The 27,153-nt window shown below is 40.1% G+C and overlaps 2 protein-coding genes across 2 annotated transcripts; one reads left to right on the forward strand and one right to left on the reverse strand.

The window, feature by feature from the left end:
- The first annotated feature begins 2,131 nt into the window (after positions 1 to 2,131).
- ggt1a (gamma-glutamyltransferase 1a) lies at positions 2,132 to 11,006 on the forward strand. The gene is made up of 12 exons (XM_075468430.1): positions 2,132 to 2,304; positions 2,412 to 2,542; positions 2,627 to 2,716; positions 3,171 to 3,363; positions 5,092 to 5,252; positions 5,341 to 5,490; positions 5,869 to 6,005; positions 6,218 to 6,405; positions 6,533 to 6,660; positions 6,813 to 6,925; positions 7,014 to 7,127; positions 10,071 to 11,006. The coding sequence occupies exons 1-12, from the start codon at positions 2,132 to 2,134 to the stop codon at positions 10,215 to 10,217; spliced, it is 1,725 nt and encodes a 574-aa protein (XP_075324545.1). The 3' UTR covers positions 10,218 to 11,006.
- A 1,927-nt stretch (positions 11,007 to 12,933) lies between these two features.
- Positions 12,934 to 25,936, reverse strand: anapc5 (anaphase promoting complex subunit 5). Its single transcript, XM_075468432.1, has 17 exons — positions 25,401 to 25,936; positions 25,240 to 25,319; positions 21,238 to 21,347; positions 20,894 to 21,146; positions 20,598 to 20,664; positions 19,275 to 19,376; positions 18,989 to 19,179; positions 18,815 to 18,896; positions 18,612 to 18,704; positions 15,873 to 16,054; positions 15,532 to 15,667; positions 15,272 to 15,346; positions 14,348 to 14,469; positions 14,143 to 14,250; positions 13,828 to 13,975; positions 13,509 to 13,671; positions 12,934 to 13,402 (listed from the first exon to the last, which is right to left on the reverse strand). The coding sequence occupies exons 1-17, from the start codon at positions 25,596 to 25,598 to the stop codon at positions 13,182 to 13,184; spliced, it is 2,331 nt and encodes a 776-aa protein (XP_075324547.1). The 5' UTR covers positions 25,599 to 25,936; the 3' UTR covers positions 12,934 to 13,181.
- Positions 25,937 to 27,153: the final 1,217 nt, after the last annotated feature.

The raw sequence follows: 27,153 nt of genomic DNA on the forward strand, positions 1-27,153 counted from the left end.
TAATTAGTGCTATGAAAAATTGACATGAGAATGGCCTTTGCAAATGGTAATTGAGTGTTACAAACATTAAAGAGTGGTAAGTCCCAACCCAGGCTTAAATTTCTGGCAGATGTACTTTTAGATTATTAAGGTTTACTGTCTTTTCTGATGCTCAGCTGTCATAGCAAGAGCAGTCTGTAAAAATAGCTGTACAATGCCCTTTCTGGCCTCTGCCTTATGATGTCATCTTGATTTGAGCCAAATAGAAAGCATGCATCAGGACAAAACAAATAACTTTGTAAAGAAAGCACACAAATCACACACAGCAACAGGATAACAGGACGTAGCAAAGTATTTATGCAATCTGGATGCCTAGAGGAATTAAGCTTATAGGAATTAAGATACTGACCATGAGCAGCAGTGCCCTCGATTTGAGTCTTGCCTTTGTTTCAAATTGTATCCATCAACTAACAAGTAAAGGCAAAAACGTTTCCAGAAATATAGAATAAATCTTTATCCAGTAAGCTTGATCAGTTTATAAGCATGTTTGGTTTGAAAAGGCCACAAGCAGAAGGTTTTGGGACTATTCTGATAAAAATACATGCATGTGTCTGCATTTCTTTTGCCATCCACACCATAAAGTGATCCGAAAACAAATTTGTCCATTCTTGATGAGAAAGACAAAGCTATGTCACCTACTTTTAACTGTCCCATACATCACAGTCTCTGTATACAGAGCCACTATCATTAAAGGTCTGTAGTTGCTCATAAAAACACATGACATCACCTCCTTTTCCACTGTAGTCATTTCTCAGCTCTTAGTGTTTCTGCAGCCTGCATTTCACCTGTCATTGAGGAACGACAGAAGAGTATGATTTGATTTGCTGCTGTGTATGTGAGTATAGATAAGCCATCCCCTTTATTGTGCAAAAACAATTGGCAAATACATGGAGGGTAGTGGGAGTGAGTGCATCCCTCCCAGCAAAGTCAAAATGAAACCTATCAGCCTTCAGCTGAGGGATAAAAATATGACTTAAGCTGTAGCTGACATTTAATGCAAACATGGCTTGTGTGCATGGATACTGAAGGGTTGCAACAAACAGAAAATGTAATTGTCCTTTTTCACTACAAATCAGATTTGACCACTGAATAAACTCCCCTCTGTGGGGTGGCTCTGAACCTTGGAGATCCAAAACAGGATAGTAGTGATTAGATTTAGACCCAATCATTGCAGCAGCACTAACAGCAGACCACAGGTTCCTTTAACAGAGCGTTATCAGAGTGGAGCAGCAACAGGCTAACACACTGGATTAGTTAAAGTACCATAGAAGGGTATTTGCTGTTGAAAAGCCACTGTCAGCTTGGAACAGTGTTCCTCAGTGAAGGCTCAGACATCTCAAATGGTCTGAGTGTCACAGCAAAATAAAGTAAACAGGTTGTGACATGGTTACTGAGCCAGGCAACGCTACTGGCTGAGCCAATAACTGAGCCCAGAGTCAGAGCTGAATGCTGCACGTACCTGTAAACAGATTACTTTAACCTTCCCCTTGGCAAGGCTGGCAGATTGATAGAGTGAAATGAAAAGTTGTAGAAGACAAACAAAAAAGTGTCACTCTGAAAAAGTGGAAGAGAGGCATCTATAACTTAAAAAACTGATGTCACGCTGATCGACTGTTGGGTAACAGATTCAGTTTTTTATCATTTTCTTTAAGAATTTCAAACTTTCAAAGGGTCACAAGAAAAAGCCTTCATGGTAATCACCATCAAAAGCCCTCTTTGGCCCTTCTTCCATGCACCCATTTTCTGCCTTTTAACTGTCATAAACAGCACATGCTTATTATGAGCAAAGTCACACCTAAAAACCAAGGATGACACAACCAGCATTACCAGTGGCTCATATCTAACACCTTGCCATTACTGCTGCTACTCTTTGAGAGTCATCTAACAGGTCAGCTCCCTGTTCATCATCTGCTTTCTCCAATATTACTGTCAAAAACACACCAAAGGTAAGTGAACTTCCTTGAAAGAATATGTTGAACAAAAACAGCAAATATTTTGTTGTCATTTTGGAAAAGTTGATGTCTAGAGACACTTGTGTTTAGGTGGAAGGATCGTGTCTGATTAGGAGGTGTTGATTTTACCGGGCAGGAAAATGGTTGGGAAGTCCCTGATTGCTGGTCTGGTGGTCCTTCTGGTGGCTGCAGTGAGTCTGTTTCTGGGGGTGTTCATGAGCCTGGGGAAGAAAAACACACCTCCCCCTTCAGACTATTACTACTCAAAAGCTGCTGTAGCTGCTGATGCTGGAAAGTGTTCCGAAGTGGGGAGGTAAGAAGACATACTATAGATACTATACTATAGATATCTATGCTATAGATATCTATGCTATGAATGTGTGCTTCCAAGGTGTTAAACATGTTCTTGTGTATTTCCAGGGATATTCTGAAGAGAAACGGCTCAGCCGTGGATGCCTCCATTGCTGCCTTGCTGTGTGTTGGCCTTTTGAACGCTCACAGCATGGGCATTGGAGGAGGGCTGTTCTTCGTCATCTATAATGCTTCCACTGGTGAGTGGAAGGAGTGGTGGTAGAAAGTCACAAAATAGCTATATAAGAACGAACTAACACTGAATTTTGTTTTCTGCTCAACAGGTATGGTGGAAACCATTGATGCAAGGGAGACAGCCCCCATGAATGCCACCGAGGACATGTTTGGCAACAACACCAAGCTTTCACGCACAGGTAAAGCTGCCTGTCTGTGAGCTGTTAGATTGTTTGTCAGTTGCAGCTTTCTTCACACAGATCTGACTTTAATGTATTCCGTTAGTCTGTTGCAACTGTAACATGAACACAGTGTTATAGAAGTCTTAGTGAGAGATTTAGGGTGCATAGATATCCTTGTCCTAAAGTACCCAGCTCCGTAAGAGTCTTCATTCTCTTCCTTAACAACCTTTCTTTACAATTTTGAAAAAGATTGTTAAAGGGAGGTTGTCAAGGCACAACCTTTGTATCAATTATAACAATTTATGCAGCTACTTCTGAGTGCATTGACAGAAAGTAGTACCACAGTGCATAAGGTCATTTCTCTAACAATGTTTTTATGTCTCTTGGTGTTCTTGCCCTTCACTCAGACAATGTAAAGAGAGAGAGAGCATGTAAGATTGAAAACAATGATGCTGCCGTTTCTGCATGGCAGGTGGATTGTCCATAGCCATTCCAGGGGAGATCCGTGGTTATGAGATGGCACACAAAAGACATGGCAGGCTTCCATGGAAAGAGCTGTTTGAGCCCAGCATTGCTTTGGCCCGGGATGGGTTCCCCATAGGAAAAGCCTTGGCTCATGCCATCCTCAAGAGCAAAGACTCCATTCAAGGAGATGCAAACATGTGGTGAGGATAATTCTTATTCAAATACCTGGATACCAAACAGGTTAATTTAGGATGAAAAATAACGGAGATAGTTTGATATTTGGGTAAATATTCTTGCTCACCTTAACATTTAGGGGAGATAATTGATACCACTCTCATTTCATTGTATCAGCTGTAGCCAGGGGATGCTTAGCCTAGCGAGGCAGAAAGACAATAGCTTGTCATCCATCTCATAGGTGAAAGATAAAAGAAAGATCCACCTTTAAACTATTTTTGTGTTTCTGTACCTGGCCCCACCTGCTTCGTCCCATAGACTTTATGTTGGGATGATGTTTTAAAATATGTTTTGGAATGATTTAAAACCAATAATCAAATGAAAATAGTATAAGGGGATGTCAAATGTAGAAAATCTGAAATCAGTGTTTATTTTCTTTCCAAAAATTGGGGAAGGGTCATGTTTACTACTATGGTGCATCATCTCTTCTTTTAACACCCTGGGAGAACGGTATTCATATATATTTTTTTCTTTTCTTTTCGCTCAACAGTTCAGGACCTACTCTGTCAATATTCATTTTCCCCGTCATGATTTCTTAGGGAAACAAGTCTATATTGCAGGCCAGCCAGTTTAATACCTGGACTCTTGTAATATAGGAGCAATGCTGTTGTAATGCAGGAAGAAAGTAGTTTGGCATTATCATGATGAAATAAGTAAGACTTTCCTTGAAATCTAGTAGTCTCTGGCTGTGAAATATGGGATGGTGGAACTGGACCATCCAACTTTGTCCACATCTCAGTTGCTTATGTGTTACTTTAGAGGCCTTGCCCACCAACACTAATCAGTCGAATTGGATGTGGGCGGAGTTTGATGATCCAGGCGTAGGTTATATCCAGACATTCTTACTAAAAATCAGTCATATGAATTGCATCATATTATTTTCCAAAACATTTATATTTCATTCAGTAATAATTGTGCTTTCACTAATGTGCAAGTTCCCTACAATAATAAACCCATTACACCTGCTGGCTTTTGAGCTGTGTGCTGATTATAAACCATATGATCCCTCTAATCTTTAGTCATGAGGACACAGTGTCCATGATTTCCCAAAAGAGTTGAAAATTTTGATAATTTTGATCAAATATATTGTTGGCATGAAAACAAACAAATGTTTTTTTTTCACCTTTAACACTTGATGTGTTGTTTTTAAACATGATGTACAAATTATATTTTCAAAACTGATGATGCATTCACTTTCTAGTTGCACAGTTTTCCAACTTGGAAATGGGTGTGTAATCATAATCAATTTTAAATGACTGTTTTCAGTTGGAGGTGTTTTGTTTGCAGTTTTACAAATGACTCGGAAAATAGGGAAAATAACTTCTGGGCCACAGAGGATTTTGTTTAAAAAGTAGCACTGACTGTCAGGAGAATGGCTCATGTCACGCCCTAATTCAACAATGGTCCCTCATGTTTAATGAACAGATGCAGTAGCTGTATCAATTTTCGCTTTGCTTCTTTAATAGTGTTTCTTGTAAAAACAGACGTCACTCGGCCTGGCCTTTGTTTCCTTTTACCACCTTAATCTCAGTCTTATAAACGGGAGCCCTGTTGTGCACATACTGGCTTTTATAAAACTACTGTGATGTGTGTGGCAAGTTTGCCATTTTGATATTTGACTCTAATTTTCTATAAGCTGAGACACTTTTGCAATTGAATGCTTTTCTTCTTCTTTTTCTTTTATCATCTTTCAGTGAGGTGTTTTGTGATTCTCAAAAGAACATCCTGAAAGAAAATGATATTGTTAGATTCCCAAAGCTGGCAGACACATACCAGAGAATAGCAGAAGAAGGACCTGATGTGTTTTATAATGGGACAATGGCACAGAGCATCGTTGAGGACATCCGGGCGGCAGGTGTTGTGCTGTATTCTTCTCACTGTTATAGAGAGTGATTTTTACTCCTCATTTCATATTCATCATGACACCTCTGTCTGTGTTCAAGGTGGCATTATCACCCTTGATGATTTGTTGGAGTACCAGCCTGTGCTGAGTGAGAACCCTCTGAAGCTGAACGTTGGAGAATACACCATACACGTCCCAGACGCCCCTTCCAGTGGACCTGTGCTGGCACTCATACTCAATATAGTGGATGGTGAGCAGCCTGGCCAAGTGCTTGTGCAGCCATGCAGAAGAAAGGATGTCAGGTTTCCCCAGGTTGTCCCTGGAATATTCATCCGCCTGGTCTGCAAGCAGATATTGTCTCTGCTTGCCAAAGTGAATTTACCTCCATCGCTCCATCTGTTCTTCAAATAAAAAGTGGCAGTAATTAATTCAAACAAGAGATAACACTGATTTGTTCATACAGTATACATTTTTACAAATGTAGTTACAGATCCATGTCCACTGCAAGGATTTGTGTTGGTATTTGACACTTTAGAACAGTGATGGGAAACATCTATGACCTGATTGGGTAAGTATAAAGTGTACCCATTTTCACTCCAGACATGTTTTTCATGTGGACATTTTGCAGGGTACAACTTCACAGACACAAGCGTCTCTTCAGCAGAGGAAAAAACTCTGACTTATCACCGCATCGTAGAAGCTTTTCGTTTTGCTTATGCCAAGAGAAGCAGACTGGGGGACCCACGTTATCTCAACATTACTGATGTAGGTGCTCATGCTTTTATTCTTATTATTTGCAGGACTTTTTGGAGGATTTCCAACCTCACTGTATTCAATATGATCACATTGGTCTCCTTTTAGCCACTCAGGGGGAGATCTGGGGTGAAGTGTCGCGGTCCATCAGCCTTTAAAATGATTTCTTAGTGTTTTCTGTATTTTCTCCTCTTCAACTGATTTGTTTTTCACACCCCCCCCAGCTAATCCAAAACATGACCTCAGACTACTTTGCTGATGGCATAAGGAGCAAAATTACAGATGACACCACCCACCCGGACAGCTACTACGAGCCTGAGTATTTTGTCCCAAACAACCATGGCACAGCTCACCTGTCAGTCATAGCAGAGGATGGAAGTGCTGTGGCCGCCACCAGCACCATTAATCTATAGTAAGATTACTGCATTTCGATTCAATTTTTATAGATATGCATCGTGACATTTAAGCTTGTAAGATTACATATAAATCCAGACTACAGAATAAAGCATGCACATAAAAAAAAGCCTCTTTCTCCACAGCTTTGGTTCTAAAGTCATGTCTCGATCAACTGGAATTATTTTCAATGATGAAATGGATGATTTCAGCTCTCCACACATGACCAATGGATTTGGCATCCCTCCTTCACCCAATAATTTTATCCAACCAGGTACAGCAGCACTGAATTATGATACTTCTTGTTCTAATTTAATCAATTTTGTCAATAAAATTGACTATTGCATATGACTATTAAACCACGATGAAGGAAGTTAACATTTATCCACAGAACAGTAATATCCTCCTTTTGTTTCTCTGTTCCAGGCAAGAGGCCACTGTCTTCCATGTGTCCCACAATCATCTTTGACAAAGAGAACAAAGTGAAAATGGTTGTGGGGGCATCCGGAGGAACAAAGATCACAACAGCCACTGCCTTAGTAAGTCTGAGTCATTCATATTTCCATTCTATAGACTCCACACACTTAAGAATGTGAAACTTATGTTACATTGTCTTGTTAAAAACAGGTAATCCTGAACTCTTTGTTCTTCAACTATGACCTAAAGAAAGCTGTGACGGAGCCACGAGTTCACAATCAGCTTAACCCAAACATGACAGTGGTCGAGCAGGGCTTCGAAAAGGTAGGTCTCAGGTGGGGATTTAGGGTTCAAAACATCTGGAACAAATCTCACTTAGTATCTTTGTTGCTGAGTAAAGCATTAATTATTCATTTGTCTTTTTCACTTATTCCCTGCAATACAGACAGCCATTCATTTCATGCAGAGTAGAAATCCTCTTGTAAACACATCGACTTAAAAAGTGCACCAAGTAGCCAGAAGCACCAACAAAGAACATTTAAAAATGATTAAGATGATGATGTTTGCTGGATAACACAATGTAAGCAAGATTACTAGACATGCTAACACCTTTTTTGCTGCTATTTCTTGCTGTTGCTTAAACCAAATGCTAATGTCAGTAAGCTAACATGGCTAGGGTGATGTGGTACAATATACTGTGTACCATATTCATCTTATCGAATAAGAGTATTAGCATTTTTTGTAGGTACAGTGGAATGCAAAAGTGTGGTTAGCTCTGCTGAAAATGATCTTCTTAGGGCCGTGTTTTGTACACAGTCGTTATGAAACACCTGGCAATGCAAATTCAAAGCTTTTTGAATATTATGACTCCTCAAACCTAGTCACAATCAGCAGCCATGAGCTAAGCAGCTGCATATAGGACATGAAAATGGGATACAGTGAACAAAAATTGTGGATGCGAAATTGAAAGAATATGAAAGAATAAAAAAACTTTCCTAAAGAACGGTCAGAAGCTTTGCCAGTAAGGCAAATCAAAGCAACTGTTTAATCATGAAACAATTTTAGGAAGATTTAGCAGCCTCTGTCGTGGCGGTGTCATATCAACTAGACCCAAACAATCTGTACTCATCAGAAGAAACCTTTTCCTGTGTTCTCACCACAAAGTTCAATGTCAGAAGTTTGGATTTCAACAACTCAACCGGACTGTTGAAAACAGAAATTTTGGCTGCAATGGAGCAAAGCAGTTACAGAACTTCACGAAAAGAGCATCAGCTGTTTGGCATGGTGTTTGATTAGGGCTGGTGTTGCTACTGGTGGCACAGGGAACATTTCAAGGGTGGAGGGAAGAAAAGATTCAATGAAATACCAGTAAATTCTAATGGAAAATATTACATAAACTGTAAAAACCCGGAACCGATGTTGAACGCACTTATTGTAAGTCGCTTTGGTTAAAAGCGTCTGCAAAATGACCGTAATGTAATGTAATGTAATAATGGCTTCTACAAAAGAATAATGGGCCTCATGCAAGAACATTTTCGTATTTTTATTCTAAATTTCTCTTAATTTTTTCGTAAGAAGGTCTCATACGAGCACGCCACGTCAGATTCAACAAACGCTCTTAACTTCGGAAAAAGTGTGTAAACGACCTGCGTAAATGATGAATCACACCTGTGCGTGTCTAAGTTCACGTGCACGAGGATAGTAAATTTGCATACTCCACGCCCAAAATGATACCATATTAGGAGCTGTGCTGAGCTGTCCTCGCTCCTGTGCCAGGCAGTGTTGAGTGTTGAGTCATGAGAATGGCATCAAGGCCATAAAGAACAACTTTAGGGGCTCTGAGACTGAAGTTCTGCTTTCAGAGATCCAAAAAGGAAAATCTGTCATTTTTAGCAGTGTCAGCAGTGGAATTACAGGACCTGCTAAAGCGAAGAAATGGGAAGCAATTACGAGTGCTGTTAATACCATGTCACCGAAATAAAAATATAAATGGTTTGATATGAAAATGGCTTTAAAAAAAAAAAACGTCTCGCCATGGGCAGGCGATCGATGACTGCAACTAAAGCCGTGCAATCAGTTGTTGCCTCATCATGATGGCATTTTGATGGGGTGGTCCATGAGGGGGGTCTTCTGGCACCACACCTTCTGGTCTGCCTGGGCTGGTTCAGGTAGTAGGAGACCCTCATTCATGGCAATATTGCGCCATGAACGAGGTATGGAGACACACCCACCTGGCCTTCAGCTCAGTGCGCTCCACGACAGCACGGGTGCTTTGATGCGTATATGTGTCTCGTGCTCCAATTATGATTGGCAGTCCAGCCACGGCATGAAAATCCCTCTTAATTTGTACTTGTTGGACAGGTGATAATCTGATGAGAGTTTTGATGACCAAGGGGAGCGCACGACTCACAGAGGACTGGGACACCCCCGATCTGTCTCCAATCTCCCTCTGAAAGGTTCCAGTGGCCAAAAATCCAAGGGTGGTGAGGACCTGGACGTAGGGTGGAATTGGGTTTGATCCGCGTGTTTTTCTTTGGAGTTGTGGCTCTAGCAAGCTGCATATTTGTAGCAGTACAGTCCTTGGGAATCTTAATCGCAATGTCAGCCATTCGTCTGTCTCCACATGGATATCTACACGGTCTCTTCCAAGAGCCTGACGCACTAAGGCATCAAAAGTAACAAGTCAGCTGCTGAGCTTCCCTTTACAGATTCAAATGAACCTTCAAGTAGTGCACAATTTAAGTCAAACATAATAATGTCAGCATAATTATGGGGTATAATGTATATATTTATTTATGTTTTCTTCAAAGTAATTAAATATACAATCCATTAGTTAAGCAAACTTGATTGGAATAACAGCGGACTATTTTACGAAACTCCTACGACAGCTCTGGATCACTCGTAAATTCTGTTCGTACCTGAAAGAAAACGTAAAATACGAAAAGATTGGTGAATGCGCAAATTCTCTTAAATCACTCGTACGCACGACTTAAGAAGAAATCTGTGCGTACGAACGGTTCTTGCATGAGGCCCAATGATCCTAACTATGTATCGAGTTACAGTCTGAAGGACGCCCTCACAGGCCCCCAACATCATAGAAAAATCTGTGGATGCCCTTCAAAAGACTAGTCCCAGATGTCCCATCGGCAAAACTTTGTTCTTTTAAGTAGTTTGTTACTTTTATTGACCCTTATTAAAGACTAACAAGATCTTCAGCTACTGCACAAAACTACATTTCTGTATTTGTGTACAATGATACCTTGACAGATTGTCCTGGAGGGGCTGGCCCAGAAGAACCATGTAACACAGCTGCTGAGTACTCCAGACTCTGTGGTCCAGGCTGTGGTACGGCAGGAAGATCGTCTCTGTGCAGAGTCCGATCCCAGGAAAGGAGGCTATCCAGCTGGATACTGAACAGCCCTTCAGGTGCTTCTCTGCTCCTTTCAGTGAGGACAGTCTCCTTAAAGACAGAACCACAATAAAAAAAAAAAGAAAGAAAAAGTGTCTGCACTGAAGACTCGAACTATGTTTAAGCTACGGAGACGCAGCCATCGTTTATTTTTACTCACACATGGAAATTGACTTTAATTCTATATCTCTTTTACTCAAACTCAGTTATTCAACATTACTTCTTTTTGGGCATTATTTTTGTGTTTTGAAGTAAAACAAGAGGTTTTAGTTTGACCTTTGTATTATCCCCAATGGATACCAGTTAAGACCGTGGAGGTTCGAGAATTAAAGCAGAAAACAGAAGCCCAAAATGTATCTGCTTTCAACATTATAATCAGTTTATGTTTGACAAAGCATTCAAGATCTTAATAAAAGCAGCCACTCATCCCCATAATCAAGAAAAACAATATTATATGAAGAAATGTTCTTTGGTTTCATCTTTAAGTAAGTATCTGAGTGGTCAGTTGTGGTATTCTCATTTCTTTTGTAAGGAAAAACAATTGTGTTTACTTGGACAATATTTCTGGGAAAGGAAGGTTTGTTTTAATGTCAAATAGGTAAAAAATGATCAATTAAAGCAGGACGAAAAAGCAGGTATACCAATCAAAATGAGGACATCTCAGGTTGTTGCCTGTTCTACCAAAGCATCTACCTACATCTCTCTATTGGTGTAATTTCATCCTGTGGAAGACATTATTTAGAGGAAACTAAAAGTGTTGTTTTCTACCATGACTCTACAGTGAAGCTATTATTTGTTAAATGTTTAATATCGAGTAGAGGTTAAGTGAATGTGTGGTGTATTCTGAAAAATACATTTGCAGATATATTTTTCTAAACATGCATTGTTCTTATGCCATGTTTGTTGCCATGCTTGTTATTAAACATTTTGTATGCAGCAAAACAATGTTCAAACATTAAAGAAGAAGTACTAGTTTGGTTCCTCTGACTGTGTTAATAATAGCGAGGCATGCATCAGTGTGTCAACTACAGGTAACGCCTGGAGCTGCTCGAGGAGGAGCTAGTTAGAATCAAGCCATGCACTATAGTTTTACATATTGACACAATTTGAGGAGTTTGAAGGGAAAACGTTAGTTCGGTGGTGTTCTTACCATCAGTCATTTCCAGCTACATACTAATGTTTAGAAGATCACTCAAAATCTAAATGTATCCACTATTATAATTTTTGACAGCTGTAGTTAAGCTTGTTCGTTAACCATTGTGTATATTTTTAACGGTAACATCTAGAGCCATGAAATACAGGGGAGTACGAGTATAAATTTAAGCTTTCCAACCCTGTTTGCCAGGTGTAATGATGTCGTCTTGGTATAGCATGGAAACATTCACTAATTAACTAACTTTACCAGCTGAGGCGGATGAGAATGTTGGTGTGCTGGAAGTATTTGGTTGCAAACAAAATTAATTCAACTTGATGAAAGCTGGAGGCAGAGTCAGAATCTCTGAGGGCAGTAACTTCATCCGGCAGAAAAAGAAGATAAATGTGCCAAATTTGATGGCAGACGTTGAGACTTTTCACCAAAAACAAAGAGTTAAGCTTCCGGCGACAAAACCAAATATCCTGCCGAGACATTTAATGTGAAATGAACTTAGTGACAGACAGACACAGTTCTAAATTCATAAAGCTAAAGCTATGCTTTTAATAAATTACATAAGAGAATAATAAATCAATCCAATTCTGTGATAGACCAATTTAATGAATAAATTGTTTTAGCACAAACAAAGTTAGTATCAAAGGAACAAAGATTTTAGTCATTTCAGTTATGATTATAAGAGATTTAAAAAGGGTCAAAAAGAAATTAGAGTCAAACTTCTTTTTACTTTCAGTGGATTTCTTCAGAAAATATCTTCCCTCATGCTTTTTAAACAGCTGAAGTAAAAAGTAGCAGGAAAAAGCTTCCACGAAGATGCTCAATCCAAAAGAGGTCTACAATTTCTCAGAAATTCAATGGCTCTGCTGCATTAAAAATACCATAAAATAGTGTAAAGATTAAAAAATTGGAAGCTCTTGGCCGAGAGTCAGGTCTTATCAAATAACTGGCATTCATATTGTAAACAAGGATCATTCTCCAGTTGGTTTATCCACTGAGATACATGAAGCCAAACATGGCACAAAAACTAACCTAACATGAGGGTTCAGGAAGCCAGGCCAGAGGGTAAATGAGAGATTTCCTTTCAGCGGGCTACAAGGTTTTAAGTCTGATCTGTGCATGAGAGCAGCAAAACGGTTACAAATCTAAATACTAAGCTATGAACAAGAACTTTAATGTATACGAGACCACCCACAGATCTTCTCCCTGTAGCTACATGTGCCTGTTTCATAACTGGGAAAGTATGTCAGACATATATGGAATACAGATGTAGTATCTGCGCTGCGTCAACACAGAGCTAATGTGATCATGCCTTCTTCCACTGGCTTCCAGCTTCATCAGTATTCTCGGGGAGGAAATATAGATCATCCGAGCCACTGAAACGCATTCATCTTACAGCAAACTGTGATATTACCCTCATTCATCAAAAAGCGGTGGGTAAAGCGGCACGGCTGTAACAACTTTATTCCCCCCTCCATACAGATCCTAGGCTAAAGTATCTGTCAGGCCAATCAAAGCTCTCGCTGTGGCAAAGTCTATCAAACTTACCTAACCACAAATGAGGACTCAGTGTATAGATTCTTAATCTATTGGAAACTCGTCTTTATTGATGATGGCTGGCATTGTTGTGTTAAGTTATTATCTCAGCACTGTGTGTGGGCTGTTCAATTACTTCCAAATGAAATGTTTTAGTTCTGAGAAAAGCAAGGCAGAGTCTCACCACCATCTAGTGGTGAGTTGAAGCCGCTATTCTCAGCACTTAGAGGTGACGTGTCCTTTCAACAGCCAAAACAACCCTGTTTTTATGGCAATCAAGGTGCTGTTAGAGTTGCATGGAGACAGGTGGTGCTGGTGACTGCAGCTCCTGGTCCAGCAGCCGAAAGAGCATGGCGCTTTTGTTGCTCTGTAAAGTCTGTCCCACGGAGCGGTGGAGCTGAGCCTGCAGATAGTGGACGTCCCGCAGCCGCTCCTTACAGTTCAGCTTGGAGAAATAGGCTGCAGCCTCGTTAAGTGTGTCCACAACCAAAGCAGCCAAATGCAAATCTGCCAGGACACAATAGGTAGCACAGTGTTAATGGCAGTCAACAATCACATGGCATTTTGAAAGTCAGATTAAGGGGCAGAGCAGGGTCAGGGGGTTAAATGTTACCTGGTTGGACTTGTCCGTTTGGCCTGAATCCAGCCACTGCTATCTGACAGCGAGCAGCCAGCAGCAAGGCGCGGCCTTTGTCCATGACAGCTCCGTGAGCCAGGACGGGTTCCATGGCTTCATGAAGAACACTCAGAGCCTGCTCGGGGACTCCCAGCATCAGCTAAGGAGGAGAAAAAAACAAAAGAAAACCATAAATAAAACATATGCGTGCAGCCGTGCACCATTTATAAACGTCTGCCATAGCTCATGGGGGGATTTTCACGGATGGTAATCATATCAATGTTAAAGTGAAGTCTGTTCTCCTGTTGTGGCCGACCTGAGTGAAGGCCAGATGAAGGATGGCTTCTGAGGCCAGAGACTGTAGGTGGTGCTGTCTGGCCAGAGCCAAGGCCTGCAGGAGAACAGGAAGAGCTGTGGAGAAACCAGATGACTCCCAGTGCAGCTCAGCAGTGGACAGCATCACTCTGGATGAGACATAAAAAAGAAGCAACTTAGACATGAATTAAACTGTATGCACTACAAACAAATTAATCCAATAAGAAATGAAGTTTAGTCGCGTTTTCTCGCCTCAACACTACAGAGAATACATCATGGTATTAGCAGCTTTCCAGAAATAACAGAAGAATGGTACCTGATAATTATTTCTGTGCACTTGGTCTTCTCACAGTGAGCCTGCAGCCGCTGTAAGATGTTGTATGCCTCAGTGCTACGGTGGAGAGCCTTTAGAACTTGAGCTTTCCTGTCATTAAATGCACGGTTACTAATGAAGCACGAATTACACAAGCGTGAAACAGCAACTGTTAAAGAAGAACTGACCATCTGTGCTTTGGTGTTACCTGTAAAGGCCTTCTGTTTTGTTTAAAGCAGAGATAGCTGTTACCAGTGGCTCGGCCAAATGGTATTTCCCTTCATTCATATGTCTTTCAAACTGGATTTTCAGGTCACACAGCATCCAGAGCTGAACAGAGGATTCACAGAAGCAAAACAAATTCAAAACATTATTTTTGCATTTCTCATCATACTTAGAATACATTACAAATTACAGAGTAAAATCATTTAAATTGACATATTTGGGCTACAAAATCTTGATAAATCAAAATATTTTCTTGAAACTGATTCAAATCTAGAGGCCACCTTTTGGCGTGTTTACCACATTTGTTTTCAAAGTAAAATCCACCGCATACATGTGAAACCATAATAAAAGTGCCAGTTACTACAAAACAAAGGTGCAAACTCAGCTAAACTCTCTCTACAGCTCTGTGTTTTGGTTATTTACAAATTCCCTTCACACCGACCCTGCTGTCGGCCGGTCACTAACCATGGCTAGAATCTGGCCCGGCGCTAAAAGTTGACCTATTTCCAAGGCTGTTATCTGCCAGTGAAATTGATTAGTTTAAAAAAAAAAACCAAAAAACAAAAACCTTTCCTTGCACTTTAGTTAGCTCAAAGTAAGCGAAGCAGTAGTTTGGATGTCGTTTAGCTATCTTTAAGTCAATCTTTTAGATGCAATAAATTTGGAAATCCTGTTCAGCAATGGCAGAAAGAGGAGATTTTCTTCTCTGTAAGACAGCTATTTCTCTGTGAAAATCCTCTAAAAGCAGAGAACAAGACTTACTTAATGTTTAATTTCGTGTTATAAAATCCACAAAGACGTTCTAGTCAGCCTGAAACGTTCAAAGGCTTCTTTCTTTGATTTGCTCTCTTTTATCCCTTCCAGATAAATTGCGCTGATAAATACAAAATAGTTGAGAGTGAGAAACCTTTGCATGTTGTGTGTGAGAAGGAAACTGTTCTTTCAGATGCTGAAAAATCTCTGCGACGGCGCTGTACAGGCCCTGGAACAAAGAGCAAAGGAAAACAGGACAACGAGTCAAGTGCTGAGCTCCACCCGAAAGCTGGAAAGCAGACCTGATTTTTGTGCATTACCTTTATGCAGCACTGGGAAGATTATACACCTTCCCAGTGAGTGACTAACAGCAGGACTGAAAGCAGGGAGACGAGATTTAATCAAATGTGTTACCTGCTCAGCGTGCAACTCGGCCAGGTGACAGAGAGCCACGGCGAAGGCCTCTGTGTTGTTCTGCTGCACCCCGAAGTTGACCGGCTCAAGACTGCTCATGTTGAGAAGCAGCTGGGCCTGTTGCAGAGCCATGGTGCTGCAAAAAGCATGGGAAGGAAAAAACTCTTCAAAAGTCTAATGTGTGCAAAGGACATCTCCATGTTCGAAAATGTTAATCCATGCATAAGAAAAGTCAGCAGTTTCACTGATTTGATTTGTTGTGAATTATGAAGAGAGTGTGTAAAGTCAACAGTGAGCGGAGCTGACAAGCGTGCGTTAGGCTGGCAAGGTGAGGGGCTGACCTCTTTCCGTACATCCTCCATATGGATGTAGTCTGCGCCAGGCTGATCTCGATCAGCTCCGACAGACTGTGCTTCCAGTGCAGGATGTCCGTATCCTTCAGTGCATCCATCAGTTTGTGTGCAGTCTTACCCTGCGTCGCCCCCTGCTGGACCAACGACTGAATGCCCAGAGACGCCAAATACTACAGCAGAGGAGAACAAACAGTGTGGTGAAGATCAACTGTGGCACATTAAGATCACAAAGCAGCAGTCGTTTGGATCAGGTTACATCTTAATGTGTTGCTTACAGTTCACATCATATACAGAGCCACACCTTTGTGTCCACAACTTTACAAAGTCTGAGCTCAGTTTTCACATATGTTTAAGTCTTCTCACAGAAATGCTGCTGAAAAGAAAAAAAAAAAACCTCAGGATTTATCATGTCGCTGTGTCAGCTTTGAAAACCAAATTCTCTCCGAGTTTATCCACTAGTTCAGTGAACAATGACGCAAATCTTAAAAAATCCTCTTAAGTAATTTTGAAAAGAGATATTGTTTTTACAGAAGTGGGATGAGTGCAGACAACCTGAAAACAGTTGCGGGCACAATAATACTTCAATCATTTCAGTAAAGCCCTTTTCAGACATACATTCAGGCTCTTAATCTCATGGCAAATTAATGTGTGGGTGTCATGTATGAATGAGCAAAAGTCATGGCAGGAGTAAGTCAGACATATCAGCATCGTAATATTACTATTAAACACTTTTAAAAGTCTGAATTGCATGCAGTGACATTAAAGGATGGAGACACCCAAAAGGGGCTGCAACAACAGCCTCTTACACAGACTTAACCTCACTTTATGTCTTATCAAATCTTACTGAACAGCAAATACTGCATGTGATTCTGTGTCAGATCGTGTATTTTTTGGTCATTAGATTTTATACTTGCAAACAGAGATGAAAAACAAAAAGATTTGATTTAGGTTTAAGATTCACTGATAAAAAATTCTAATGCAAAGATCTTTTCTTTTTTGAGGCCAAAAGGGGCAAAACGAAACTTAAAAAAATGCTTTGAGTTTAATTTTCTCTTTCGAGAACAAAAAATAAATTAAAAAAAATAATAATAATATCTAATTTGTGGTGACAGTTTGGTTATTCAGTTTTAAAATGCTTTGTCCTTTTCCACAGGTAAATATGCAGTGCATACTTAAGTCTGAAGGCAAAACAGCATTCTGTCCACAAGTGGATATCCTCCAAGAGTTCCTAAAATGTCTTTTCAGGGCATCTCCCTGGTATTAATTTGAGAAGAACAAGTTTAAATCGGAACACACCGTGCCGCAATGGCACAAGAAGGTGCATAAAGACATCTGGCTGTGCTTTTTGCTTCCAGTCTGAGACTTCTGCTCAGGTCACAGGGGATATTTGGAGTGTTGGCACAATCACAAGCGATAGCCCCGGATAACAACAACACGGCAGCTATGAGCTAACAGTGCAATAGTACGCGTTCATTCATTCTATCGTCTTAAAACATTGGTGAAATAAAGAGAGATAATGCCTTATTTAGAGGCTGTATTGTCAATGCCCTGATCTCTCCTGTTAAATGGATACATGCGGATCTCGAGTGATCTAAATATCTTCAGAAGAACGCCGACTTTCACCAAACTGTTATCGGTGAGTAGATGAACGTATTTTATGCCAGAAATAAGGTCCAGGTTTAAAAAAACCCGAACGTCTCCCTAAATAACCAGTTATTTTTGTTTAATTCTCCTTTCTGAAACGATAAAAACAAATAATCAAAAGACACAAGCAGCACCCGTTGTTTTTGCCGTATGTCTTTCTGAATGACGCCATGAGGAACATTAGATGGATACTTCATTCATCCCCAGGGGGAAATTCACAAGTTCCAGTAGTATCCACAAAACTTGGAATAAAAAGGCATGCAATAAATACTAATAAAACATACAAGTGTCCTTTGTTTGAATGACCGAATGCTTTGACATTCGCAAACTGACAAAGTGCCACGAAGCAGCATCTTTTCTCACAAGGATTGATTGTCGAGATACTAGTTTCAACTTCTACGTTGAAATTTCCCACTTTTTCCTCAATACCTGCATGACCTGAAACAACTGAGAGCTGCACGGTTTTACTGTAAATCATTCAGAAACATCCAACTGCATTATTTAAACATAACCATGTAAGAAATTCAAAGTTTTCAGGGTAACCTTAAAACGAGTTAATCTTATCCATTTTAGATCATCAGATTTTGTAGCTTTCTCCACATCTGTGCCTTGATGCAACTTCATGGCTCGAGTTTCACTCTCACATAGATTAGCTGCGAGACCTTAAATAGAAAAATATGTGCCCTCTTAATTGCACCCAATAAATTAAAATATGCACAGAGAAGTTCACGTTCAACAGTTGGAGTCTGTAGACGTGTGTAAATGAGATATTTGAGACTTATGTTGTTAACAAAGCATTTTTAACCTGTTTTTCCTTTGTTATTCCTTAGGAATGACTGTAAACTGATGAGATCATTGTTTTAGATGAGTCTGAAACACAACAACATATGGAAAACGCTGTATATGAAGCTGTAATGCTCAGACTACCTGAGCTCAAAGATATGATGTCATCTTATGTACGACAGTCTAAAAGCTGTGAAAACTGAACCGAAGCAATAAAAAACATAAACAAATAAATAACAATAACTAGCCAAAGCCACTTTAACTTAGGCGTTCTAGTCTGAGACGTCATAATGCACTTACTGGCAGGCAGAAATGGCCGGCCATTTTCACGGAGTCCTCAGTCAGCACTGTGCTGTCAGATCCCTTCATCTGTTCCAGCGTGTAGAGCCAACTCTGAAGGAGGTGACTTGTGTTAGATTTAGAAATAATTGACAACCTACTATGGCTACTTCACTGAGGTGTAAGAAAGTAACAAGAGTAAGTATTATTATTTTTTTTTTTACCAGACAGTGCTGTAGGCACACATGATCATTAGACTCCTGGGCAATGCGAATGGCCTCCTGCAGAGCCAGATCAGCCTGCTGACTAAGAGCAAAGATGAGAAAAAAAACCTCATTGAAGGATATACAATTATACATTTTAAAAAAACTCAGACTGCATCAAGGTTTTTTACTCACTAGTGGCCAAAGCGACAGTGCAGGCTTGCCAAGTTGAGAGCAGCGTAGCGGAGACTTCGACCATAGCCCTCATCGCCGTTACTCTTCCCCTCGTTACCAGACAAGATGAGACGGTCAAAATAATGTAGGAGACTGTGGGCGGAGAGGAAGATGTCCTGGACTCTCATGCTGTTCAAGTAGTTCAGATAATGCTGTGGACAGGGAGAAGAGCGCAGAGCTCACGAATGAGGCAAAATCTCTCTGGCAGACTCATTAATGAGATGGCATTTAAGTAGATGGAGCTCACCGCTTCAGCAAAATCTGGGTTAAACTTCAGCATGTTGTTGAGCTCCTCCTGAAGTGCAGTGGGCTTGAGGGCTTTGTTCTCATCATTCTTCAGAAGATATGCCTGCAGAAAGATGTTTTTTTTTCAAACTGTCAGAGCCCTTCAGCGCTTCAAAACTTCATCTAAGTTTGAAACAGAACAGCGCCATCTCATCTCATCCATTAAAATATTCACAAGGGACACACAGGGATTTGAACTTTACGTCTGTTAAAATTTCTGGTTGCTACTCCAGTAAACTGACCAGCGCTGCCCACTGGCCAAAATCGAAATTATTTGAAGCAGCAAAATCATTGTGCTTCATACTTTGATGTATTTTCCACTGGAGTCGTCTGTTTTTGGTATTTGGTTTACTCACATTTCGTCCCAGATTCTCCACTGAGAATCAAATACACTAGTCCATGCATCTATAGGCCGAGCTGGTTGAAAAGCTTTTGGACTACTCATCTTGCTCAAAACTTTCTTGATTCCTTTAGCCAATTAAAGCTTTGCAAACCTATTACTCGCATTTAAACCTGAGAGATTACAGTGATAAACAGGAGTTATCAACAACGCTGCAAACGTTGATGTGATAAACAGGATTTCTGCGTCATCACGTTCGGTGGTGAGGGCAGAGTCCACATACTGTATTCGAAGACTCTGGTAGCATCATTCAGCAGACAGTAACAGAAAACCGCAGCACCACTCAGCTCAGATTCGTGATTTTAAATCCTAATTTGTCTTTAGGTTAAGAAGTATTCAGATGCTTTACTGAAGACAAAAATACTAAAACATCACTGTTCTTCAATGAAAACTGCTCACTGTGGCTCTTACACCATTATACTGATATCGTACTATGCATGTAAAAACATGACAAGGTAATATAATGAAAAATGTTCTCACTGTTGACAGGCTGAGTTCATCATTATTACTATTATTAAATGTCAGGCCTTCTCAGCTGACTAAGTCACAGTTTCAGAAAATATTCTGAGTTTAGTGAGCCTCAAACATTTTTTATGTTGAGAATTGTATTTACAAAAATAACTGGTAACAAACGCTGTGAAATAAATGAAGTAAATTTATAATTATAGTAATAATATTTCAGAGATGTTGAAAGAATCTTGGTAAAGCACAGGTATATCGGATTTTATAGTTTAGTGCTGTTGCATTCCGTCATTGCAGTGCGTCTCTGTTAATAATGAATTTGGTCAGCTTTTGCTTATTCGAGGTTTGTGTGATTGTGCGCTTCGTGCTTTGCTGCAGCCTACAGCTAGCTCTGTATCTCAGCCCCTGATTATCAACACTTACCTGTCTTGCAAGAAAGTACTCTGCTTGTTTTTGTGACAGGGGACCTCTGCTTGGAGTATTGTCACTTCTAAAACAAAGCCGAAACACACATAAGAATCTGCAGTTAACAACAGCCCGGGTCGGAGTAACAATCAGAACAAAACTCCTTCCCATTACCAAGCCGAGCAAATAGTTTGAACTTTTGGCAGACATGAGGTCTCTACATTCCACAAAGTTGTTTGTCGAATTTGTCCCTTGAAAGTACAACATGCAACTCCAAATGACTCAAAGACGTGTTTAAGAGCATTGCCACTAACTGAAGCTCTGACTCATGCAGGGGGGTGTCCAGCTCCTCTTTGTCCACTCTGTCCCCCACGGTGTCCTCGGTGCTCTCGGTGCTGGTGAGGTCCATATACGAGTCATCTGCGACCAGCACTGGCAAGCTTACCTGCCCGTTCGCAGGCTTGGCGTAGTGACTGTGATAGTAGTGCTGCAGGGACTTGTACAGCTTGTAAACTTGACTGAAGGACAGCTTGTTGTACGCCAGGAGCATGTGTCTCATAAAAAGACCTAAAGACGAGCAGAATATGGATTACTGCAACCTCCTCAAAAGACTTGCAATCAGACTTGAGGGAAGTGTCAGATGAGTTGTTCTACTCACCCACAACACTGGTTTTATAAGCCTCAGAGTCAAAAGCAGTGAATGGAGTGGGAAGAGTGGAAAAAAAGTACTCCATATCTTTCAGCTCTCCATCTGCCATTTCATGCAGCCTTCGGAGGAAAAACAACAGCCTCATAAACTACATACCGAGCATTAATATTTCAATATCATTCTGATACAATGCTGTCTACAAATTGTCTAGCCTCTATGTATCTGTTTCATTTCAAAGGCAACATAGCAGTCAGGGAGCCAAGACTGTTTGTCAAAAAGTGTGGATGCTGTGTTAAGGGTAAAGAAAAGTAGACTACAGTGACTGTCAAATTTTTTAAAGCCTGTTTCTAATTGAAAGTAAGATAGAAAGAATATAAATAATTTTTGGTTTGAACTAAATGCTAACTTTGAATTTGATGCCAGCAATCGATTGCAACAAATTGGGAGAAGGAGACCACAAAAGAAATTGGTAAAGTAGTGTAAAGCTGTAAAAAGAAAAACAAACAAACAACAACAACAAAAACACTTAGAGACACATCTTGCTAGTAATTAGGTTAACTGGTAATGAGCCTCTGCTACTCTGAGACAAAAGTTTCTTTTTTGAAAACAACTTGGATGTTTCATAACCTCCTGTGTATCAGACGAGAGAGACCATCAGCTTTTTAAATTAGAGCACAGTTTGAGAGCCAGCATTTGTGATAGCATTGGCCCAGAACTGTGGTAATTCTCAGTTTGGGGGTTGGGTACCCCTCCAGAGGTCAGAGGGTTATGAAGAAAAAAAATCTAATAATATATCATTTGTAAAATAAATCTTTCCAGAATGGGGAATGGTTTACATATCCCATATCATTTGTTGATTTGCATTAGTATAGATTTTAAAGAGAGTCAGAGTATACATGCAAGAGTCTAACTGGACACCAGATGTAAAAATAAACAAACAGGCTTCATTTAGTGACTAAGCTTCTTTGGAAAGTGGATTTTACGATGTCCTGGGGCCCGTTGCACTAAAGTAGGATTTAGACATCCAGGATGAATTACTTAGCCAGGTTCAAGGAATCCAAAACATGGGCGCCCAGGCTTAGTTGGTTGCACAAAGGCCAAGCCAGGATGAGCAGACACGGATTCATTAAGCCAGGTGAAACCGATCCCGGATAAGTGCTGACCACGGCTAGCTTAAATAGACCCCACGATCGATCATAGATTCACTGATTCACCATGGCAACAAGGGCGGCGTATTTCTCCCCAGCGGAGCAATAATTATTAATGGAAGCATATGAAGAGGTGAAGGAGAAAATAAAACAAAAAGGAAATACTGCCACAGTCAAAAAACAAAGGGAGCAAGCGTGGCAAACCATTGCTGACCGTCTGAATGCGTAAGTAGTGCACAAATCACACTCACCACTCCGCTGAAACTATCACAATTAGGCTACAATCCAAATAAAATGTTAATTAACATATCGTCACCTTCCTAAAATAATCGCCCAAGTCATTTTTTGGCATCAAAGGTGTGGTCCGAAAAATGCCTAAGTCATTTATTTAATCTTAGTTTTTATGAAAAACAATAAGTGTTCTTATGTCAAGCATCCTTTGATACATACTTACTGACTGAAATTATTATTTTATGCTATAATTTAACTTTTGGGGGGAGTTTTTTGTGTTTCCTGAAAATCCTGAATGACTTATGCGATTATTTTAGGAAGGTGACGATATTTGAAAAGATATTTGTAGCCTACTTTGATTATGAATAAGTTGAAATTGACTGCATGTGAGTGAAACTATCTAAATCTAACTCCATGCTCCTCCACTGTTTCATTGTGTGTGTGCGTGTGTTTTTGTGTGTGTAGATTTAACATGACTGGGCCAAAACGGACATGGCAGCAAATCAAAGTAAAATATAAGAACATCCTGCAGAACGGTAAGTCCCCTGACAAATACTTAAAGGATAAGACCGGTTTTTTGACATTGGGCCCTTGATTTCACATTATAACATGATGTTCTACTCACCCCTGCTTGTTGTTGAACATTTGGAGCTGTTCCGAAGATATTCGCGAGGCGTCTGGCTGCTCTCTTGAGATATTCGGCCATGAAACGGTTTCCTATGGGCAAGCTTATACAGGCACAAACTATGCTGTTTATATTTTATTAATTACTGTACATTAGCACCGATAACGTGGAGGTGCGTCGCTTACTTAAAAAAATCCGGGTTACTAATTTTGAATTTTAGCCGAATGAATAAATAGGCAGCAGGTCTGTGGCAGTAGCATGACGATGACGTCAGTAACACCCACTTTACGACAAAAAAAATCAAAATTACAGTAACCCGGATTTTTTTAAGTAAGCGACGCACCTCCACGTTATCAGTGCTAGTGTACAGTAATTAATAAATTATAAACAGCATAGTTTGTGCCTGTATAAGCTTGCCCATAGGAAACCGTTTCATGGCCGAATATCTCAAGAGAGCAGCCAGACACCTCGCGAATATCTTCGGAACAGCTCCAAATGTTCAACAACAAGCAGGGGTGAGTAGAACATCATGTTATAATGTGAAATCAAGGGCCCAATGTCAAAAAACCGGTCTTATCCTTTAACAAGTGTACTTTTTATTAAGAATGTGCCTGCCCACACATTGCCTGTACTGTGCATTAATTGGTTTAACATCTTATCATTTCAGATGGTCTGCAATGCTGACTATTTGTTCAGTAATGTTGTGGCAAAGTGGCCCGGCTCGGTCCACGACTCCCGAGTGTTTCGGAACTCAGAGATCTATCGGCGCCTATCACAAGGTGAGCCACAGAACCTCTATTGACAACCACTTTTAACATAATGGCTGTGTTAAGAATGTCACTACTTATGAGGTTGTGATGGTAACATTTTGTATTCACAGGTGAATTCCTGGGTGTATTGCTGGGTGACAGAGGGTATGCCTGCCAGCCTTTTCTGCTCACTCCATTTGCAGACCCTCTGGAGGCACAACTGGCCTACAACCATACCCATGCCAGAACAAGGGCCCGGATAGAAATGACATTTGGCCTACTGAAGGCACGTTTTCAGTGTCTGAACCACCTGAGAGTCAGCCCAGACAGGGCATGTGATATCATTGTGGCCTGTGCTGTCCTCCACAATGTGGCCTGCCTGAGAAAGGAGAGGGCCCCCAGAGTGCCAGCTCTCATAGACTGGGACAGTCCTGCCATCTTCCCGGATGACGACTGTGGTCGGCTGGTCAGAGACCAATATGTGTTAAATTATTTTAATTAATATTGCATGTTTATTTAAGTTGGGCCTGCAATGGCAGAGGAATTTTTGTTTGTTGTTTTGTTGTTGGTTTTTGTGCTGTATAGGCAAGGCAATTTTATTTGTATAGCCCATTTTTACAAACAGTTTGTCTCAAACTGCATGCTTTGATTCTGTGCTTTTTGTCTTGTAGAGCTCTGTGTGACTTCAGTTTTGAAAGGAGCTGATGGTTTACTTGCTTTGATTTATCCTTGTTCAATAAAGGAACATCATGGTACTCTCTAATGTGTATTTATATTTATATGGTGATGTACTTTATGTGTAGTCCGTGGGAAACTAAATTATCTAGTGGTTCATCTAAAATCATCAGTTATTTAAAATGATTGTAATTAATGATCACAAATGTTTCAATAATGATAGTGGGTATAGTTAAATGTTTTAACAATATGTTCTAGGCAGTGGAATAAATATTGGTTTCCATATTTGGCGACCACTGACTGAGATAAGGAATGAGATTAAATAGATCCTGGAACTTAGCCTGGTCTGGAGCAGGCTAGCTTCACAGAATAAATCTCCATGGCAACTTACGTCTGAACATATCCCACTTCCCTCTATCCCACTTTTGTGCAACTGGATCATGGATAGGTTGATCCAGGATAGCTAACATATCCCGGCTTAATCCCTTATCCTACTTTTGTGCAACGGGCCCCTGCACCACAGAGGTGACTACTACATTAACAACAACAAATCAGTCAAGAGGATGAAACTGAAGCAGCAAACCTGAGTTTGACTGCATATGCCGTCTGAGGACAACACTCCTCCACAGTGTTGAGGAACTGACCAAGAGTTAGGTCGGGACCCTGAGGAATCACAATGAAGCACAGTCAACAACATCTGCACCATCATGGCCAAAACAAGCTCGTGCATTAGTTATAACCAACCTGTTGAAGGGGCAGAATCAGCTTGTTTAAGCGCCTTCTCTCGGGAAGTGTCATCTTGGAAGCAGTCATCTCATACAGCAGCGCCAAGACGGAGATTTTATATGGAGTCACCCAGTCTTTGATGCCAAAAACGTTAGCATGGACCACCCCGTTCGTCATCATAGGGTTGAAATACAAACTTTCATGCACGCTCGCCATCTTCACACGGTTTACAATAGTTATACGTTTAAAGGATGGAGTTAAGAACAACGCACTGTCACACGAGCAGCTCGAGACTACAACCACAAGCAGGTTCTCAGCTATGGCTAGCTATCTTACAAAATCCCTTTAATATTAGCTAACAAGTTTGAAACAGCACGAACAAACAACTCTTTATCCTCGACCAACTTGCGCGTGACGCCTCTTATAGAGAGCGTGCAGATATTTCGGCCCCATCGCGTCGTTTATTTGCCTTATTTCACACATTAACACAAGTTGCCTCTGCTTTCAAACCGCCCTCCGTACGTCGCCTTAAAAATACGTCATAACTTTACAGTCGGTATTTTTTGGTATCGGAACGTTTCAAGCAAGCATAGTTTGTCAGCGAAGCTGTAACAGCAAGATTACATTTTGATGGAACATAACTGTAATAAAGGGACTATTTCCAGCTTCCAAGTGTCGATTATATCTAACGCAATCCGCATATAGTGGTCTGATTTGCGCAAACTCACACATTACACCTTTATTTTGAAGGCCTTAAGCGGAAGTGATCATTCTGTCTGTGTCCGCTTTGATCGTTGCAGTATGGTAGTAGCAGCACAGTCCTTTTACAGATAATAATAGAGACTCTCTGGTAGCAGTCGCCTGAGGCAGCTAGTGCACAATACGAATCTGCCTAAAACCTTTATATTTGGTTGCTAGAATAATACATTATTTGGGATTAACAAAAAAATGTACACTGCCCCCCTCAGTGGTCATAAAATGTAAATAAATCTGTAAAACATTTACGTCCATGTAAAATAAATAGCTAGACATGTTGTTGCAAGCAGTGACCACGTGAGGGCAGTGTAAACTAAAAAAAAATCATGTTTTATGCTTTCAAAATGAAACGTTTATTAATTAAAATAACGAGAATATGAAATTAATTAGATTTTTGTTCATAAATGTTGAATATTCTGCTAAAAGTATTCAATATTTACACTTATCTCAAGTGAAATCGATGTCACAAGTGTTTCTAACAGGCAAAAGCAAAGGAATCTAGGTCGATATGTGTACATTAATTCATTAAATTAATTACAGGCCTCGTTCTTATGATGGATTTGACATTCTTCAAAAAAGTTCTGTTCACATAAACCTATACATTATATGACGTGACACCGAACATGAACACGTGATATATTTAGATGAATTTAATATGCATTAAAAAAAAATCTGACACAGTCAATTAAATCAGTAAATTAACTCTCAATGAACAGAAATGTAGACAAGCTACTGTACATTTTTTATTACTATTTGCTGAATGAAAGTAGCTCAAAGCTAACTCTTTCTTTAGGTGAATCAAATTAGTTTTAATGTTGGTAATTTATGTCAAATATTTTCGTATTTATACAAAACTGATAAGTTTTTACAATTGTTTTAATTGTTTGATTTAAAGACACTTTCAATTATATACTAAATGCAATGTCAAAGTGTTACCATGTCACACTAATTTTTGTTAAAGTTTACAAAAGCCTAATACTCTGGCACTCTGGCTGTTGCTTCACACATCTTCCAG

Source organism: Odontesthes bonariensis, chromosome 6 (genome assembly GCF_027942865.1).
Source record: "Odontesthes bonariensis isolate fOdoBon6 chromosome 6, fOdoBon6.hap1, whole genome shotgun sequence".
NCBI classification, from domain to species: Eukaryota; Metazoa; Chordata; class Actinopteri; order Atheriniformes; family Atherinopsidae; genus Odontesthes; species Odontesthes bonariensis.

What these genes read in the sequence shown, in the direction of transcription:
- ggt1a (XM_075468430.1), top strand. Translation starts at nt 2,132, where the DNA reads ATGGTTGGGAAGTCCCTGATTGCTGGTCTGGTGGTCCTTCTGGTGGCT. An exon ending in TGAGGACATCCGGGCGGCAG is followed by an intron (nt 5,253 to 5,340) that starts GTGTTGTGCTGT and finishes TCTGTGTTCAAG; the next exon opens with GTGGCATTATCACCCTTGAT. An exon ending in TCACAACAGCCACTGCCTTA is followed by an intron (nt 6,926 to 7,013) that starts GTAAGTCTGAGT and finishes TGTTAAAAACAG; the next exon opens with GTAATCCTGAACTCTTTGTT.
- anapc5 (XM_075468432.1), bottom strand. Translation starts at nt 25,598, where the DNA reads ATGGCGAGCGTGCATGAAAGTTTGTATTTCAACCCTATGATGACGAAC. An exon ending in GCATATGCAGTCAAACTCAG is followed by an intron (nt 21,348 to 25,239) that starts GTTTGCTGCTTC and finishes TTTCCTCCGAAG; the next exon opens with GCTGCATGAAATGGCAGATG. An exon ending in TTATAAAACCAGTGTTGTGG is followed by an intron (nt 21,147 to 21,237) that starts GTGAGTAGAACA and finishes GCTCGTCTTTAG; the next exon opens with GTCTTTTTATGAGACACATG.